At 42.5% G+C, this 18,900-nt stretch overlaps 1 protein-coding gene across 1 annotated transcript; it reads left to right on the top strand.

Moving 5' to 3' along the window:
• Nucleotides 1-29: 29 nt before the first annotated feature.
• Nucleotides 30-15,509, top strand: TBC1D20 (TBC1 domain family member 20). Its single transcript, XM_016148881.2, has 8 exons — nucleotides 30-220; nucleotides 6,257-6,442; nucleotides 7,946-8,026; nucleotides 10,428-10,614; nucleotides 10,767-10,868; nucleotides 11,837-11,978; nucleotides 12,768-12,955; nucleotides 13,208-15,509. The coding sequence occupies exons 1-8, from the start codon at nucleotides 151-153 to the stop codon at nucleotides 13,461-13,463; spliced, it is 1,212 nt and encodes a 403-aa protein (XP_016004367.2). The 5' UTR covers nucleotides 30-150; the 3' UTR covers nucleotides 13,464-15,509.
• Nucleotides 15,510-18,900: the final 3,391 nt, after the last annotated feature.

Raw genomic sequence — 18,900 nt, 5'->3', positions numbered from 1 at the left:
CCGCGCGGGGATGCCTACGCGCCTGCGCGCCGCGGGCGACCAAGCTGAACCTTCCCAGTGGAGCGGGCGCTGGGTCCCGCGGCTGCAGCCGCGCCTTCTCTCGGCTCCGCCACCAGCCGGGGCTCGGGCCCGAGCCCGAGCCCCCGAGATATGGCCTCTCAGAGTGTGCAGGGCGAAGGCCCCACCTCCAGCCGCTGGGATGGCGGCGAGGAGAAGGCAGGTACGGAAGCCGACCAGTGCGCCAAGGGGTGGCCTGTGAGGACGGCCTGAGGGGCAGGGGCGGCCCGAGGGGCAGGGGACAGCGTTGGAGGAGCGGGCCCTGGTGCAAGCGGCGCCTGAGGGGTCGCGCGCGGACTAGTGGCTCACTTGGCGATGGCGCGGATGCGCTCAGGGCCGCGGGCCGGGGTCTGGACGGCGGAAGAGGAAAAGGCTGAGGCAAAAGAGAGCCTAGAATCGAGCTCAGCGGAGGTTGAGACCAGAGGAACCCTAGTGACAGAACTGCGTCCCTAGTAGGAAGTGCCGGGACCCAGCGTCCGGCCTCGTCTTTTAAAAAGAGAATTGGGTTTCTCTGAGAACTGAGGTCAAGTCTCAGCCCCGACCTGAAACAGTTCGGCCACGTCCACAGACTCCTGGTGCCGCCTCACTAGTTGTAAGGCAGGTTTCCCAAACTTCATTCATATATCGCCGTCTTGATTTACGGAGTGTACATGACCACCTATTTCTTTTAATTACCATAAAATCCACCCTTTTGAAGTGTAAGGTCAGTGGTTCTTAATACTTAACAAGGTTGTGCAACCATCACCACTAATTCCAGAACACTAATAATTCCAAAAAGAAAGCCTGTCACTCCCCGTTCTCCAGTCTCCACAGCTCCTGGCAACCACCAATCTGCTTTCTGTCTGCATTCTCTCCCAACTATTTTAATGCTATTTAATTGCGTGAAAAGCGATTTTTATTTTTTATACTGTTACATACTAAGTAATTTCTATGAAATCATGGTTTGGTTGTGCACTGTGTTTTCAGATATATTTTACATATAATTAAGACGTGACTGTTGAAATTATTGTCTACTCTGTACCAAGTAAAATAATCCCGCCCCTCCCGCGTTTCCCCACCTTGGAGAAGACTAAAATAGTTTTCCCACTTTTTCGTTTCTTATGGGGTGGTGCCATGCCCCTAATAAAACCAACAACATATTCAACCCACATATTTTGATGAAGCACCCGGTATCCACATCTTGTTTCTCTGGGCTCATTTTCTGTTATCCCCTTTTTATCCTATTCTAGTCCTGGATGGAAGTGGAGCTTACTCCTCATATTACTTCTCTGGGCCCTTTGTCCTTGTAACCCTTTGCTGGTGTTTGTATGACATCTGTCCTCATGGCATAATAGTCAATGTCCCAGGTGGTATGGGTCCTGTGACCTGTCGTAGCACAACTATGTATAGGCTTGGAGACTTTATCCTCCAGTTTCCTTGGTTTTGCTTCTCTGGATGGATGGGAGGAATTTAGAAATCAGTTTTTTTTGTTTTTATTGCTTTTATTTATATTGGTGAATAAGCAAAGTTACTCATCCTACAAGCTCTCGTTTGTAGAGTTTATGATCAGATTGTTTCACTCTCTAGAACATTTCTCTCCATTTTGGAGTAAAGCAGTCTTTCTTAGTACGTGCTGGTCTTTATGCCTCCGGTAGTTAATGAGTCTCTGCTAATTCTGGCACTGTTTGTTGAAACTAAATAGGACCTCCAAAAACAAAGGCCACTTTGTTTTATTTTGTTTTTAATAGGAACCTTACTTAGGAAAAGGTAAGTTTTTTTCTCCCACTATGTTTCTCCAGTACAGATATGAAGTTCTAGCATAAAATTGTAAGTTAATTTCCAATGTCAATATTAGGAGTTCAGGGTGTGGGATAGGGTGGTGTCCATCTGTCTGAAGGGATACCTGTCTATCTATACACCTCCCTCCCTAGCCCCGACTAGCTCTTGCATTTTTTTGATTAAGGCTAGCATTGCTTAGTTTAACTTCTGTTTAACTTCTATGGAAAACTTTCTTGATATACAAGCTTAAACTAAATAATTAGTATGGAATTTTATATTCTCATATAAGATCTCATTATTAAGTATGTAGATCTTTTGCCTGATGTAAGTCACTAATCTGTATTTTGCCAATATGGAAAAACTTTTAAAGGAAGCATAGCTGGTGTTCATCTTTAGTCATTATCATTTTCCTTCATATTTAGTTCCCCAAGTCAGGTAATTTTGGAGATACCTCTTCCTAGGCAGAAATCTTTACCTGGATTCTGTAGCCAAAATTAAGAAGTATTTGAGACAATAACGGGCTCTGCCATCTTTATGTGAACCATTAAGAACTACCGCTTCAGCGCCCCTTAATTAAATGATCATTTTAATGGAGAGCAGCCCAAGTCATGCCTACGTCATCACTTTGCTTTGTTGAATGAATTGCTTTTTAGGCATCAGGATTTATTTATAGCAGTGACTTATATTGCAGCCAACTACAGGATAGTCATTTTATTCTGTCATGGTTATGACAGCCAAGACCTCTCTCTTACTGTAAAGAAATTTGGAAGGTATCAATTTTGGAATGTATAATACATCTCTCATAAGTGGGGCAAAAATAAATTGGAAATGAAAGGATTCAGGGATTTGGATTACATGTATGCTCTCTCCAGATGAAACGTGGGCTTTTATCCCAAGCCCAAATAGAGCATTTTCAAGTTCAGAAGTGTGTCCCACCCCAAAGTCCGTATATAAAATTTATCTTTAAATAGCTAGTAGGCATTAATTGTAATATTTTCCCAAGCATCCCAAGAATAGCTCAGTGATTTTCCTCTTTCTGAGATAAAAAGGATATCTGTAAATTAGTTCAGTCGAGACTCTGCTAACTTTTCTTCCTCATTGTGTAGTCTAGCAGTTGACCTTATTACTCTGTAATTTATACATCTCTAGCCAACTTGAGTTTTCTGTTTTTTCCTCCCTTTTTATGTCACAATGAGAGCTTTTCTCATCTGCCATTAATACATTATCACTGGAATGTAGGATTGATGAAGGTGATATTGGGGCCTGAACAGACAGTAGCTAAAATCCACATCTGAGCAGGATCCTACTCTGAGAAGTACCAGTAGCTTTAGAAAAATTCCAAAGAGCCTACAAATCTGTAGTGATGCACCATGTAACAATATGTGGTCAATGACAGACCACATATACAAAGGTGGTATATAGCCTAGGTGTGTAGTAGGTTATACCGTGTAGGTTTGTGTAAGTGCACTCTATAATGCTGGCACAACTGCAGAATAGCCTAACAACACATTTCTCAAAATGTATCCTTGTTATGTGGCACATGACTGTGTTTAGAGTTGTGCAGTAGGCATATCGTAACAGTAGTAAAGGAAAATAATGTCGTTTACTCTGTGCCAGTTTTTCCAGAGGAGCAATAGCTAAGCTAAATTATTCTATTCTGCACATATTTCCTGAGTTCTCATGGAGCACCAAAACTAGAAATGGTAGTAAATTCTGAAATGCAAGATTAAAAATAGAATTAAAACAGTGTTAAGAGAACTATGTACTAGAGCTATGGTTTGGGTTCAGAATTAGTAAAAATTCTGGCAGATTATTTGCCAAAACCTAATGGAAATCCAACTGATTGCAGTGTTATTTTTTCCAAGATACAAGCAATAGTTTTTCCTTTCCCCCAGATTGCTGAATAGCTTAGTTAGAAAGAGCGACAAGGTGGATATGTGTCTAAACAAATTGACATTTTTCTATACTCTTAGCAAGTAGGTTAACAAGATGTCTAAACATCAGAGCTTACCTCAAGCCATGTTTATATTACCATTTAAGTGTTTTAATTTATGATGTATAGAAAGTATAAGGAAACTAAGTAAAGAAAATGTAGGCTATCTGGTACTTTTTTTTTTTCTTTGTTGGAAATTAATTCAATTCCTACTTATGTTTTGTCTCAGTCTGTGTTATTATATAAAAAGTCTCCTCTGTTTCCTGTATCTACAGTCCCTCTTTGAAGACATACACCCTTCTCTTCCAAAGGATAGCCTTTTGACCCAAAGTAAAATCCCTCCTTGTTCTCCCTTGAGTACAGAATAAAGCCCAGAGTCCTCGACAAGATAAAGCCTGCCCAGACTCTTCCAGAAGCCACATTTACTGCATCCTTCCAGCTTCTGTTCTCTCCCTTTACCTAACACATCAGCCTCATAGAATTTTCTGTTTTCTGGGCATGACGCTTCTTTAACATGACAGGGTCTTTGCGCACACTCTTTCCTCTGCCTGGAGTACTCTCCCTTCAACCACTCTTCCATGTGCAAAGTTTTCTTTAAGAAAGTACCAGAATATATTCTTGGCAAAGCCTTTCCTGATTGCCTCAAGAGTAGTCATTCTGTCCTCTGATTTTTGTTACATTATGTATAAAAATTATTTGTGTCCCTCAAGGGCTGGGAGTGTGTCACATTCATCTTTTTATCCCTAGGATAATGCTTTACTACAAGTAGATGTTCATTAAATTATGTACCAATAAATGAATAGATAGACTAATGGATGGATGGAGGGACAGACAAGAGCTTAAAGCACCTTGTAAACAAACATTTGACTAGTTAGGTGCTCTACTGACACAGGGAATTGAGACTGGTTTTTTGTGATTCCTAGGTAGAGTTACCATTTAATTTAGCATCCAGTTAAAGTTTTGAGAATGCAGATAGCTGGAGGGGTTTGCTATGAACAGTTGTGCCAGTATTATAGGTGAGAACCAGACAGACTGAAAGAAATGGTCACCCTACTAGGTTACCAGAGAAAACAATCTAGCCAGGAGAACAAATTTACCTAAGTGAAAAATCACCTGTGTTATTGTCCTTTCTGCACCTCCAATTGCATGTGACTCCAAACTAGTTGGTTTATATGTCACAGCTCTCATAGGTAGGTAACCAGGACCATTAGTTCCAACTTTCATTTCTGTCACTAATATGCAGCTTCATCATGGAAACAATTTGTAGACTATTGCCTGAGAATAGAACATTACTGAGGAAAGCTGCCTAGTGTCCCTTCCAAAACCTTATCTACCTTCCCATGTTAGTCCCTTCTAAAGCCTAACCTACTTCTGACATTAGTCTTATCTAAAGCCTAACTTACCATCTGGTATTATCTTCCACCTTACATAATTCTAGTGCCTACACCTGGTATATGCTACATAGCTATTTTTTAATGAATCTGTTTACTGTTAAATGAAAAGGACTTGTATTTCCTATCTCTAAGCCTTTCTTCTGCTCTATACCTCCTTCCAGCCTTTTAAAAATCTTCTTTTTTCTTTTTTAAGCTACACTCTTCAGTAATGCCTTCTCAGATTAGCCTGACCCACAGCAGTCTCTGAGCTCTTGGTGTCTGCACATACCTTTATTTGGCATTTATAATGCATTGCTTTGTAACAGCTCTTTTGTGGTGTCTTGTTTAACTTTTCTTGTGTTTACATTTTCTAAAATTAGACATTCTTAATGAAAACTCTGAGAGCCTATTACTCCATTATGTTAAATAGGAAAATTATGATGTGATAAACATCAACCACAAACTCAACCAATTTCCTAGAAAGTTATTTAAACGCAGTAAATGCTTGTGTGTGAATAACGAGCTACCGTGTAAAGATGTAAGATGCTTAAAACATTACTTTCTGATCACAGTAGATAATGTGGTTGTTAAGAAACAGTTGCTTTGTGTGCAGCACCATGCCACTCTTATACCATCCACCACACTGGAGATCAGAGTGTATATACCCTTTGACATTCTGATTTTGAAAATATTCCTATATGATTCTGATGTTTTACCAGTTGTATTAGCATGTAACTGGAGACTTGTGGTTTTGTTTAAAAATGTAGTATTGACTTTTGGTGGCATACATATACATTTCCTCTACAAACAACAGGAAATAATCATCGTCTTAAGAGATATAAATGCTCTAAAGGTTGGCATTAAGAAAAACAGGCATTCCGTTAGGTGGATATTAACAGTACCTGTTAACATGTTAATATATTAGATATGCCTGAATTTACTATTTATTATCATTGTAAGTCCTTGCTTGTTACTTATATGGTATATCTCCTTAGTGTTTTGCATATTATATGCTAATTAAATATCTGTAGGTTGGTTTTAAATGTACCTACCTGTAACTCAGACTGAAAAGAAGATTGAGCCCTGAACAGAAAATGTACACATGCCGAATATGTGTCTACCACTTTTTTTGCAGACTTTAATGCCAAAAGGAAAAAGAAAGTGGCAGAGATTGACCAGGCCCTGAACAGTGATCCCACTGATGTGGCTGCCCTTAGACGCATGGCTATCAGTGAAGGAGGGCTCCTGACTGATGAGATCAGGCAAAAAGTGTGGCCCAAGCTCCTCAATGTCAACACCAATGACCCATCTCCTGTATCAGGTAAGGGTAGGGGATGGAACTGTGAGACAAGGGGAAAAAATCCAGGATCTTTGATTTTTATGCTACGTCAAACCAAGAATAGATGAGTAAATTTAAAACATTTTAGGATATGCATGAGCCCAGTCTGAAAATGAGGCCAAACTGATAGGTTGAATTTTATTCAAAAATGGAATGAGCTTTCATTAGGTATGTATGTATGTAGGTAGCTTTTATTGGCTAGGTAAGGGAGTTTATTAAAAATATCCAGTCTTGAATATCTTAGAGGTTGGTTATAGTAATCAGGAAACACTAAGATCTTTTGGAACTCTAAAATTCTATAATTCTATGAATAGCTGTTACTTAACTAATTTGCAAGGCCCTTGTAGTAGGAGGAATTCCTTGGAATATAGTGCAGAATTCAAATAAAAGTACTGCAGAACAGTGAACCCGCTTTGTCATTTATTCACTCAAACATTTATTCCTTTCCTGCTATGTATAGCCAGAGTCCAAGTGCTTGGGATTTTCACTCATTCAGCAGATAATTGTGCTCCTCTTGTGTGCTAGGTACTAGAAATGATTAAAACAGCCTCTGCCAATAAAAGTTCACAGTGTCATAGTGCAGCCAAGGGTGTTAAGTTGCCACTTGTTATTATATTTTAAACTGGCTGGCTTGGAGCAATCAGCTTTTTGTTGGAAGGAAAAGGCATTGCCATGTTCATACTCTGTATCTGAGATGATGTTCTTCTATCAGATTCCAAATTTCCCATGTCTTTATAAGATGAAGTCTTGGTTGGGGAAGTATTGCACAGGCTCATGTAGTAATAGCTTTTGATTTCAGCTTGTGAAGGAAATGTAGACTTGTTATACAACACTCAATTTGGGTTGAGGGCAATGTACACTTTTTATGTATAATAGCTAGAAACTGCCTCCTTAACTTTCACATTTTAATGGGCTTATCATCTAAACACAAGTACTATCTCCTATTTGCAGTGTCTTAGTTTTAGAATTTCTGGGTCAAGAGAGGTTAGGACAAGAGGGTTTATCTTACTATTCCTTTCTGAACAGCTCAGTGCTCCCTAGACTTTACAGATGTTAGAGTTTTCCCAGTGGCGTGTGGTTTCCACATTCACAATCTTATTTGATCCTTACTCTAACCTAAGAGGTACATTATGGAAGGGAATATCACCATTTTACAGATGTGGACTTTGAAATTCAGAGCAGTTCCCCAGTGGCAGCCATACTAGGCCCCTGGCCTCCTGACCTCTCCTCTGCTGCTCTTTCCAGCTCACTCAGTTGCCTCCTGGACAGTATGTTCCCGCCTCCTACTGTCATCAGGACTTGCATGAAATAACATGTTTGGAACTAAACTAGGGATTCCTCTCTAAATGTTGTATCTTGAATCATGTCCTTTTCAGAAAAAAAGACAAAGTATGCCCTCCAGGCATTTGATGTCATACCAGAATGTTGTGCTCCTGATCTCGCTTCCCAGATATTTCTAATAATATGTTCCTTTTCCTCCAATAGGGGAGAACCTGCGACAGATGAGCAAGGATTACCAGCAAGTGCTGCTGGACGTCAGGCGGTCCTTACGGCGGTTCCCTCCTGGTGAGAAGCTCTCTCAGTATTGCTATGCTGGAATTTCTGTCCCAGTTGTACTTACTTTCTCATTTTGATATTTGCCAGTTCCAGGGAGTTTCCATTCTAGCACACAGTTTGACCTAACATGTAGGACCCTGCCTCCTCTGGGACCCTTTGTATTTCCAGTCTGCTGAGTCATTCTTTCATTTACTTGGTCACACTTAGACACCCACTGTGAAAGCCTGAACCAAAAATAATTTCTCATGGCCTGGATGTGGTAAATGAGAGGTTTTGTCCCCCCTTTTCAGAGAAGCCACAGAAGAGTCATCAAAGGGATTACTAGAGCCATCAGTCTGGCTTCAAAGAGCAGATTGGGGACTAACAAAAACTATTAATATCTTCATTGGATTAGATTTTTATAAATAGGGATATCTTGCAATACATATATTGAGTTCCTTGGACTGAATTGCCTCCCAATTCCAGGAAGAATGAGAAGAATGACCGTTGTCTCCATTTTCACAGTGAAGAAAACTGGTCTACAAACCTGTTTGTTATCTATTTCTCTTCTTTTGGCATCTCTACCTTTATGTTCATGAAGAGAGGATAATTGCTAAAGGGAACAAGAGCCTCTAAACCCATTGCTTCACTCCTCCAAACCCATACTCTGGCTTGTATTTTGTCTGTTAAAGGGCCTTCTTTCCTGCCCGCATTCTTGCTTCCAACGGAGGTTCTTGTGTAGACAAGTGGCCTGTCATCTTGGGTTTTTTTATTTTTATTTATTTATTTATTTATTCATTCATTTAGTTATTCTTTTATTGAGGTATAGTTGACATACAACACTGTATTAGTTTCCAGTATACAACAGAATTAGATATTTATGTATATCCAACTTGGTTTTGATGAAAACATGCCCATGGTCCAGTCTCCTTTCCTATCCTGCCGCTTTGAATGAGACTACACAGGACAGGTGCCTCCCAATTTTCCTCTAGGTAACCTGTTTTCCCTCTGAACTCTTTATTCCTCTTCCATTTATGTAACATTAGTCTCTGACATTCTTTCTGTAAGTTGAACTTTCCATGTGCTTACTACATATTCTTTTTGCATTCATTGTTCTAAGCTTAGCTGACCACTTTTATACTGAAAATTCAAATAGGGTTTAATTTTTTCTTTCACTACTTTCATGATTTTACCTATCCATAGTACTTTGTTTATTTCATTTTCTTTTTAATTTTATCTTTTAAGAGTATGCCCTTTTCGAAGATGTGGATTAAATATGGGCAAGAGATGAGCTTTGCTCTCACCTTAAACCCTTTGCTAAGTTTAGTTTGGGTCCTTACAATAGCTGTTTTCTCTCACAGTATCTATGCTGTGTGTGATTCTTCTAAGGCAGTTCATAAGGCCAAGGTTTGGCTTTTTTATACCAAAAGCCAGATGAGCAGAGGGGCCCCACTGACCACGGCCAGAACCAGCTGCATACACAGAAAGAGGTCCCAAGACAGGCACCCCTGCTTCCACTTGCATCTTTGGGTCAAGGAAGTTAAAACTTCCTGTGATAATTTGGTTTAGAGGAAAACATGCAATTTTTTTTATTTTTATATAATTTTATAACTATAGAAAAATAGCAAAAATAGGACAGTTACCTAGATACCTTTTACCCAGATTTTCTTATATGTTAACATCTTACTGTATTTGCTTTTTCTCCTTCTCCATTTATACACACAAACATTTTTTTCTGAACTTTTTAAGAATAAGTTACAGACATGATGCCCCTTTGCCTCTAAATATTTCATGATGTATTTCCTAAAATCAAGGCTCTTACATAATCACAGTACACTTACCAAATCAGTAACAACATTGAAAAATACTACTATTTGATCTACAGATTTTATTCAGAATTCACCGTTTATCCCAATAATGTTTTTTTAATAGGAAAAGAAAATATAAATTCATGCATTTCCCATTCAGGTATCATATCACTTTAACTTTCTTTAATCTGAAATAGTTCCTTTGTCTTTTATGATAGGCCAGTTATTTCAGAAAATTTCTCTCAATGTGGGTTTGTCTGCTATTTCCTCATTATTAGATTTTGTTTATACACTCTTGGTAGGAAATCCACAGAATTCCTCAGAAGCAATGCTGAGTTCTTTTCAATGCATCACATCAGGAGGCACATGTTGTCAATGCAGTGATTCAGTTAAGATGGTATCTGCATGTTCCCCCACTGTCAGATTGTAGTCTGTGACTGTTTCCTGTGTGCCACATATTTCCTACATGTGTGTAGATCTTAATATGTGTTACCAAAATGCAAATTTTCTTTTATTAAACACTTTCTCTAAAAATCCATTGCTGACCATCTTCTAAACCTTCGTGTTACTAGGCTGCTGGCCATGTTCAAGTGCATCTCCCTCTCCCTCTATCCCTTCCCCAGGCATGCCAGAAGAACAGAGAGAAGGGCTCCAGGAAGAACTGATCGACATCATCCTCCTCATCTTGGAGCGCAACCCTCAGCTGCACTATTACCAGGGCTACCATGACATTGTGGTCACATTTCTGCTGGTGGTAGGCGAGAGGCTGGCAACATCCTTGGTAGAAAAGTTGTCTACCCACCACCTCAGGTACCAGCAAAGAGGGTCGTAGAGTCTGTTCATCACTCCTCAAGTCACCCTCAGGGGTAACTCCTCAGCCCATTTTCTAGTCATTGTTGCCACCCCCACCTCCAATCTTAGATGTTTGGTCTGACCAAGCTTATCGAATTGTCTCCCTCTAGGGATTTTATGGATCCAACAATGGACAACACCAAGCATATATTAAACTATTTGATGCCCATCATTGACCAGGTGAATCCAGAACTCCATGACTTCATGCAGAGGTATTTATGTGTCTACATTTATGTGTACACACACATACACACAGACACACATACCACCTTCACTTTTCTCTAGCCTCTGTTTCTTCCTCACAAGTTTAGCTTATCATCATCTTAGTCAATTAGTGTTAAGTCCTTCCAAGTTGTCCTTTCTAGTACCAGCGATCTGGATAATTTAGTTCTGTACACAGTCTTGGAGCCCTTTTTGAGTGCTGTGCTTTTGTTGGGGGGAGGGGGCAGGGGGAAGTGGTACAAGAGCTATCACAGCCCATACCTCTGAGGAGTTTACATCTAGTGGAGAGAGGTGGACAAGGTAAGTAAGCTAAAGTAGACTTTGAGGTTATTGCCACAAGAAAAGTAGAAAGTCCTAAAGGATCCAGAAGTGAGAAAGACAAGGCCATCCATGGGTGGTTTTATTCAAAACCAAGTACCAAGGAGAACTTTCTTTGCAAATGTCATATGACTTTTTTTCTCTTCTTTTTACTTGGAAATGTATCTTTGGCTAATGCCTCACTTTTTTTTTTTTTTTTAAATAATGTTTATGTCTTAAGATGTTGCAGTCATCTCATGATAACTGAAAAATTAATAATACAGTTATATTTTCAAGCCTGAGAATATGTGCCTGTGCCCCCCCAAAAGGGTATTTATTTCTGAGAAGGAAAATCATGGTACAGCTTTCTGAAAACAAATACTTTTTGTTCTTATAGTAGACACTTCTTGGCCATTAGGAGAGTACCCAGTTATATAAGGCAACCAGCACACTATTGTAGTGTTAATGACATGATGGTGGGTACATTTTAAGGACTTTGTATTTTGTGAGGAGAAAATGCTGAATTCCTAGGTGGCTGAATTTTCCAGAAAGCATATTTCCTAAATGCTTCCTTCTCACGGCACTGAGGACAAAGAAGGCCCAGAGAAAAGGAAGGGATGACTCATCAGGGAACCTAACATCTGGATTTCCTTGCTCCTAGAGCCGAGGTGGGGACCATCTTTGCCCTCAGCTGGCTCATCACCTGGTTTGGGCACGTTCTGTCTGACTTCAGGCACGTTGTGCGGTTATACGACTTCTTCTTGGCCTGCCATCCCCTGATGCCCATTTACTTTGCAGCTGTGGTAGGTACAGGCCATGAGCCTGCAGCTAGGTTCACTGTCACCCATTCTCATTTGCTCATTTCCCCTAAAGGGAAACCTGGTGATTTTGGAAAGATGCAAAAGACAGCATTCCCCAAACTGGTGTGCCTGGACACCATTCTGTGCAATAGTAATGGTGGTATCATGGAAAAGAATGTTCTGTGTAAAAATAAGTTTGGAAAATGCTGATTAGACAGATTTGTTTACTGAGTGATTTTTTTCTGAACATTTAAATGCTCACCTGCATTGCAAATTGTGTTTCTGCTGGCATCTCCTGGAACTAGTACAAATTGCCAACTCTGGGTTTAAGAAAAGAGAAGGTGATGATATTATGATAGAAAATTGGGTTGGCTTGCTGTGGTATGGGGGTGATACTCCATTTATTAGAGAGCCGAGTCATAGGTGGTGGGAATGGAAGTGGGGACTCATCGTTCTTCTTTCTACTGTTTAGGACCATTTTTTTTTTTTCTGTGTTAGAGCTCTAGGAATCTTCCAGTAATTCCTCTTTCTTCCTCCTAAAAGAATCTCCTTCATTTACTTGATCACTTTCATGTCATGGGGTGGAAGTTTGCCTCTAGCAGGAAGGGCCAGCCTAGTAGGTAAAATACTCAGATATGTACATTATTACTTCCTAGGTGGCTACCAGAAATTGCTAAGCATTTGGGATGAGCCCTGTTACCAATTTAAAATTCATGTTTAAGGAGAATGAAATGCACATGGCCAGTGCCTTTGTATGTTTTGGTCTCTGATGCAAGGCCTTGCTCCTCACAGATAGTGTTGTATCGAGAGCAGGAAGTCCTGGATTGTGACTGCGACATGGCCTCGGTCCACCACCTGTTATCCCAGATCCCTCAGGACCTGCCCTATGAGACGCTGATCAGTAGAGCTGGGGACCTCTTTGTTCAGTTTCCCCCATCCGAACTTGCCCGGGAGGCAGCTGCCCAGCAGCAAGCTGAGAAGTGAGTGAAACCAAGGCGGGGGCAGGGGGTTGTTAGTGAACAGAAGTGATGGAAGATTGTGTCTAGCAGTGACAAGGCTGGGGAGAGTTTTCAGAGATCTAAGCCTATGCCAGCAGAATTCCCACTTTAGTCTTCATGATCTTTATCAAGAAGTTTTTGAGCAATGGATTGCTCTGCCCTCTGCCTATTTAATCTAGTTTTCTTTCCCTCTTTTTCTTTCATACTATTTCCTTCTTTCTGTCTCCTCTGCAGAACGGCAGCCTCTACCTTCAAAGACTTTGAGCTGGCATCAGCCCAGCAGAGGCCTGACATGGTGCTGCGACAAAGGTTTAGGGGACTTCTGCGGTCCGAGGAGCGAACAAAAGACGTCCTAACCAAACCAAGGACCAACCGCTTTGTGAAACTGGCAGTGATGGGGCTGACGGTGGCACTTGGTGCAGCTGCTCTGGCTATGGTAAAAAGTGCCCTGGAGTGGGCCCCTAAGTTTCAACTGCAGCTGTTCCCCTAAATGCCAGAGAAGACACTTCTGACATCACATTAAAGTCTCACCCTTCCATGGAAGGTTGGGGAGGGGGTAGAATGTCCTTTATTAAAAGGGTTTCTGTCAAGGGTTTTCTATTCCTGCCACCCTTTCCTGCCCGTCCACAGTTTGCCTTTGCTTCAGAGGCCAGTAGCAGAGCCTGCCCGACACTGGGCACTAGGGGGACTTCTTCTGCAGGGTGGGCTTCCAGGTGGGCTCTCTGCTGCCTCCTCTTGTGTTGGAGGAAATGGGGGTTTTAGCTCCCAGATGCCTTTGGAACCGCTGGGCCTGGTTACTGGGGATCCTTTTAGCTACTCAGCAGTAAGCAAGCTGGACCACTTAATGCCCACCTCACAGCTCCTCCTGTTCTGTCTGCTGCAGCCAGACAAAGAAGGAAGGAGCTTCTGCTAAAGAAGTCGGACCTTGGAATGAAGGCAAGGGGGCAGGGAAGGCTAGCCTGGGAATAAGATTAGCCCCTCTTAAGAGCAGCTCCATTAGCTGGTCAGAAATCAAGGAGACAGATGTGAACTAGGTTACTAGGTAAATCCTACCAATTTTTAGCCTAAAAATCACCGGGGAATTTCCAGTCAAATGGGAAGGAATGTTAAGTTTTAGGGCCCAGACATAGACTGGTTTGCCTGCCCCTCTTCTTCTTTTTTTTTTCCACTTGCAACCACACAAAGTTGCTTATAAAAGTATCTTTTATTACTATTTTTAGTATTACATAACACCCAACATGTAAAGTACCCTTTAAAAATAACAGTTCTTGCATGGAAAAAATAGTTCTCATCAGAAGGATGAGCTTCCAGGACCCTGAAGTTTCCTCTTTACTCAATTATTTAATATTTCCTTTTAACCAGATTTGCTATTTGTAAACGTCCCTACACTTCCAAAGTGTCCACTTTGCGCCCAGCTTCCTTTTTTTTCTTCAGATCACCCATCTTCTCCCAAATAGGTACCCACTTACTACCTTGGCTTTATTTTGGGGGTTTGATTTATCTCTTCAACTGCTGATCTCTCTTCCTGGTTGAAAATGTCATTGGAAACTTGTCAGCACCCAGAAAGAGACAAACCACAGCCTGCAGAGTGTGGTGAGCCTAGAGCCTGGAACAGCCAGCTCCATGTCTCAAGCTGCCTGAGAACTCTCTGGGCCTTTGAGAATAAGATGGATCATTCAGCCCTGGGACAGCTTTTCCTATAAGCAAAGCCAGGTTTGTTTTAGATCAACTTTGGCTGGCTTGAAAAAAAAAAAGTGCCTTTTGCTGCTTTAAAGAATTGGAGTGTATAATATGAAGCAGCCATATACTTTAATTTCCTGGTCTCTCTCTGGTAATGTTCTCTCATGACAGGTGTTTTCTTAAAGTGAACATGACAGAAGCACTCTACTATACCCAGACCTCTGCATCCTCCCTGCATACCCGCTGTGTGCAGAGTGGAGGACTTTTAGCATGCCAGGCACCTGGCAAACCCAGAAAAATTAGGGGTGGCGTCAGCACTAAGTTACACTCAGCACTTTAAAACCAAAAAAAAAAAAAGAAAAAAAGAGGGATGGATCGTTCTTTATAGCAGGAGTCCCATCTGGGCTGAGTGTGATGTGAATGGATTAATCTAGAAAGTGGTGGATATATCAAGACAAAGGAAATTCTTCCAGGATCCACAGGTGATGATGTAACAGGTATTCCCAGTCTTCTCCCACAGCAAGTTTGTCCTCTTGACATCTTTACAAATGGACAGCAGCATGGGCTTCTGCCACAGCACTCGAGCCTATCGGTAAATACTGAAGGAATTGATGGGGAAGAGGAAAGGTGCACATGATCAGGGTCCCAAGGCCACCGCTTTCTGGATCCCAGGGAACAGGGCATTTGCTTCTGTTGTGGTCTAAGGAGTGAGGTCATTCGATTTATAGCTTTACTGACACGAGGATTCTCCCCACCAATGAGAAGGCATTATCTTTTTACCTTCAGGTGGTTTACTATTGTGTAAATATTTTGTACAGAGGCCTGTATGAAATAAATAGCCATATGTGGTTACTAATCTTTTGTCATTCTGTCTTGTCCACCACCTGTTAGGAATAGACTCTGGTCTTAGGCATCTGGCCTTGATGTTCCCTACCTTCCACTCCTGGCCTGGGACTGTGCTCTAGTCTGTTGACTCCTGGTTGGTGCTGACTTGCATGGCTACCTGCAGTCCTATTTCACCTGCATTAAGTATGCCCTACACACTCCAGCTACCGCCTTGGGGCCAGTGGTCACAGTTAAGCAGCACAGATGGTATGGGATACTACTATGGGGTGATCTTGACTTTTTCACTGTTCTGGGGATGCCTTCATCTCTGAAAGCTGATAGTTTTGGAACCTAACCAGAGCCTGGTGTAAACGTAACTGTGCCCCCATGTGTAATTTCCATCCACAAAGGAGCTGCGAGAGCTGTTCTTGCCAAGTGCTTCCAGCATCTTAATACTCCCAGCTGTCAGGCAGTGGGAGCCCAGAGCAGTGCCAAGTACCTGTCACCTCCACCCTGAAGAGGGGCCCATCATGGAGGCAAGAATCCATGTCATCTGGGATGTGACTGTTTCTCTGGCCCCGAGGGGAGCAGTGAGGGCACCCAAGGCTGAGCTGGCATCACAGCTCCCTGACCATGTCCCACTACCATGGGCCATCTTGCCCTTTGATCTGACTCATGGAGTACACTGCCTAAGAAAGCTACACCAGAGTTGCATTGAAGAAGCAATTTTTTTTAAGTGGCAGAGTCACTGGCAATTTTATGGGAGTTGATGGCTGAATGTTGAAAATTTTGAAAATTGGAATACTGAAGAAAGGGTGTATGTGGTAAATACTTGGTTTTTATCCCCAGTTCCCCTAAAATTCTTGAAATTTACTGAGTGATGGGAATGTCTTTTGTTGTTCATAATCAGTCCCTTTCGATTACTCCCACCTGATATGACTTCAAGTATCAGGTAGTTTCAAGAGTAGGGCAGGTCACCAGAAAGGCCAAATGATTTGAGGGTGGGAACTTTCAGTCCCACCCCATGGGCCTCTTCAGGGGTAGGGGAGGCTAGAGCTTGAACTCTATAAAAACTCGATTTAGAGACACAGAGCTTCTGGGTTGATGAACACACCAAGATGAAGGGAGGGTGGTGCACCCAGAGGACTTGGGAGCTCTACACCCTTCCCCGACACCTTGCTCCATGCATCTCTTCTGACGGGCTGTTTCCGAGTTGTAGCCTTTATAATCAGTAAATATTAGTGTGTTCCTGAGTTCTGCTAGCCCTTCTAGCAAATTATTGAACCTGAGGGGGGCTGTTGAAACTCGTTAAGTTAGGCAGGCAGAAAGTGTGGATAGCACCTCATTTGTGGCTGGCACCTGAAGTGGGGCAGTTTCGCGGGACTGAGCCCTTTAATGTGTGGGATCTCATGTTAACTCCAGGTAGTATCAGAATTAAACCAAATTGTTGAAAACCCAGTTGGTATTGAAGTAGTGTCAAAGAATACCACACATATGCAAGGCTAAGGGGACAATAGTGTAAAAATAACAGCTGAACAAAAAGTGTGGATGTTTCATACCTAGCAAAGCCCAGGAGGACCAAAGTTCGGGGTCTGTGGAGAGATGGAGTGGGCAATGTCAGTGGAAGGGTGCTTAGGGGTCAGGGACAGCTTTGAGCACTGAGGAAGGGAGTTGGGACTCTATATTGGGGGCGGAGAGGGTGGTGAGGATAGGACATCACCGAAACTGGGTTTGGAAAGTGATTGGTGACATAATGGCAAGTGCATTACTTTCTGGTTGTGAGCCGCTGCGAGTCATGTCTCTGGGACTCGTCAATAAAATAGGGATAGTCCCATCGCATATGGGTGGCTTAATGATGTTTGAGAAAGTGCTTTACAAACTATGAGGTCGTGCAAGTGTTTTGATTTCATTTCAGTGAACATTTATTAATCAGTAAATACTTTCACCAGCCCTGCACGTGGGCCCCATGCTCATCCAGGTGACCGAAAAATGTAGGCCAGAGGCCTTTGCCCAATCCAACCAAGAGATGATGGGGCCTGAGGCTCAGCCTGAATTTCTCTTCTTTTTCCCCCATCATGCTGTCCCCTCATGTTTTCTGGTGGTGGCTTCTGCTGCCATTTTTCCTGTCCTCACAAAGGCCCTCTACTTGCTAGTCATCTTTCCCCAACTTACATATGGTTGAAATTTGCCCAGAAGCCTTTGTGAGCTGGCAAGGCTGTGGGATTGCCTCCAGCTTCCTGCTTTTTAAGTGGCTTTCATGCCAGCCCCAGACACTAGAGGAAGACACGTGATGGTTCTGGCACAGGCTTTGGGACCCATTCTCCACTTCCTGCCCACACCAGCAGCAGCTGCTCTTTATCTGAGCAATGGGCTTCCACTTGCCTTTTCCTGCTCCAAGAGACAAAGATTTGGGTCTCCCACTGTATCCTCAGGTAGGTGGTTTGAGTCAAAGCCTCCAGGGTTTGGTTTTAAGTCTGCTCTGAACAGTTGGCGGTGGGCTCTCGGCCTAGGGTCTCGGCCTGGGGTGACCCCTTGGGAGGTGGAGGACTCTCCACTTGACCCTCCAGCAGGATGCACTTGTAAGCCTGCCTATCTTCAATCCTTTACCCACTGGTGCATTGAGTAGGGCACTGGCAGCTAGAACCAGATTCCCTGCCCGAGTTGGCATGGGTGAAGTCAAGTGACAGACGCAGCCTACAAAGCCCCTTCTGATACAGCCATAAAAAATACTTCATTAATACCTCAATATTTATGGGAAAAAGAATGGTGCAAGGGCACTGAAAAGACCTCAGTGCGAGAAGTAATCAGGGTGACGATAACTCTGGTGAACTGGAGGGTGTGTACCTTTGCGAAGAGAGCTACCATCATATGACTCTGGGCCATTCCTGCCACATAAAAATGAGGAGCCAAGGTTACCAAGCTTTAACTTTTTCAAGACAGGCTGGGCATCTAGATTTTAACATAGTATCTCTCAATTTAAAAATAATGGCAACCAATTCACATTTCTAAAACAATATTGGGTGAACTAAGGTGGCTTACCAAGCTGCATCCTCTGCACCAAGAGAATGGTCTCTGCTTTGCTTTTGTGCCCAGGCCCCTAAGGGATACCAAATGGGCCCTGGCAGAAGACAGAGGAGCTGATAGGAGCGTTCTGCCCCTATCTGGACCCCATCTCACTCTCCTACAGCCCAGCTCTCAGCTGCTGCTGTGTCCTCCAAGTCGGTGGCTCTGCCAGACCAGTTCTCACTCTCCCGGAAGGCTGCTCGAGCATGCCCTTCAGCTGTGACAGCTGCCATGAGCCAACACTGGAAGAGCAGGAAAGCACTCAAGTTCTCTGATACTTCTGCTCAACACTTGGGATCAGCTCTTTCAAGTCCAAGGATAGGGTGGTAGTACACTTCCAGGGGCTAGAATAAGTCTTT

This window comes from Rousettus aegyptiacus, unplaced genomic scaffold, assembly GCF_014176215.1.
Source record: "Rousettus aegyptiacus isolate mRouAeg1 unplaced genomic scaffold, mRouAeg1.p scaffold_m13_p_12, whole genome shotgun sequence".
In the NCBI taxonomy this organism is placed as follows: domain Eukaryota; kingdom Metazoa; phylum Chordata; class Mammalia; order Chiroptera; family Pteropodidae; genus Rousettus; species Rousettus aegyptiacus.
This window is presented reverse-complemented; position numbering and strand designations above follow the sequence as displayed.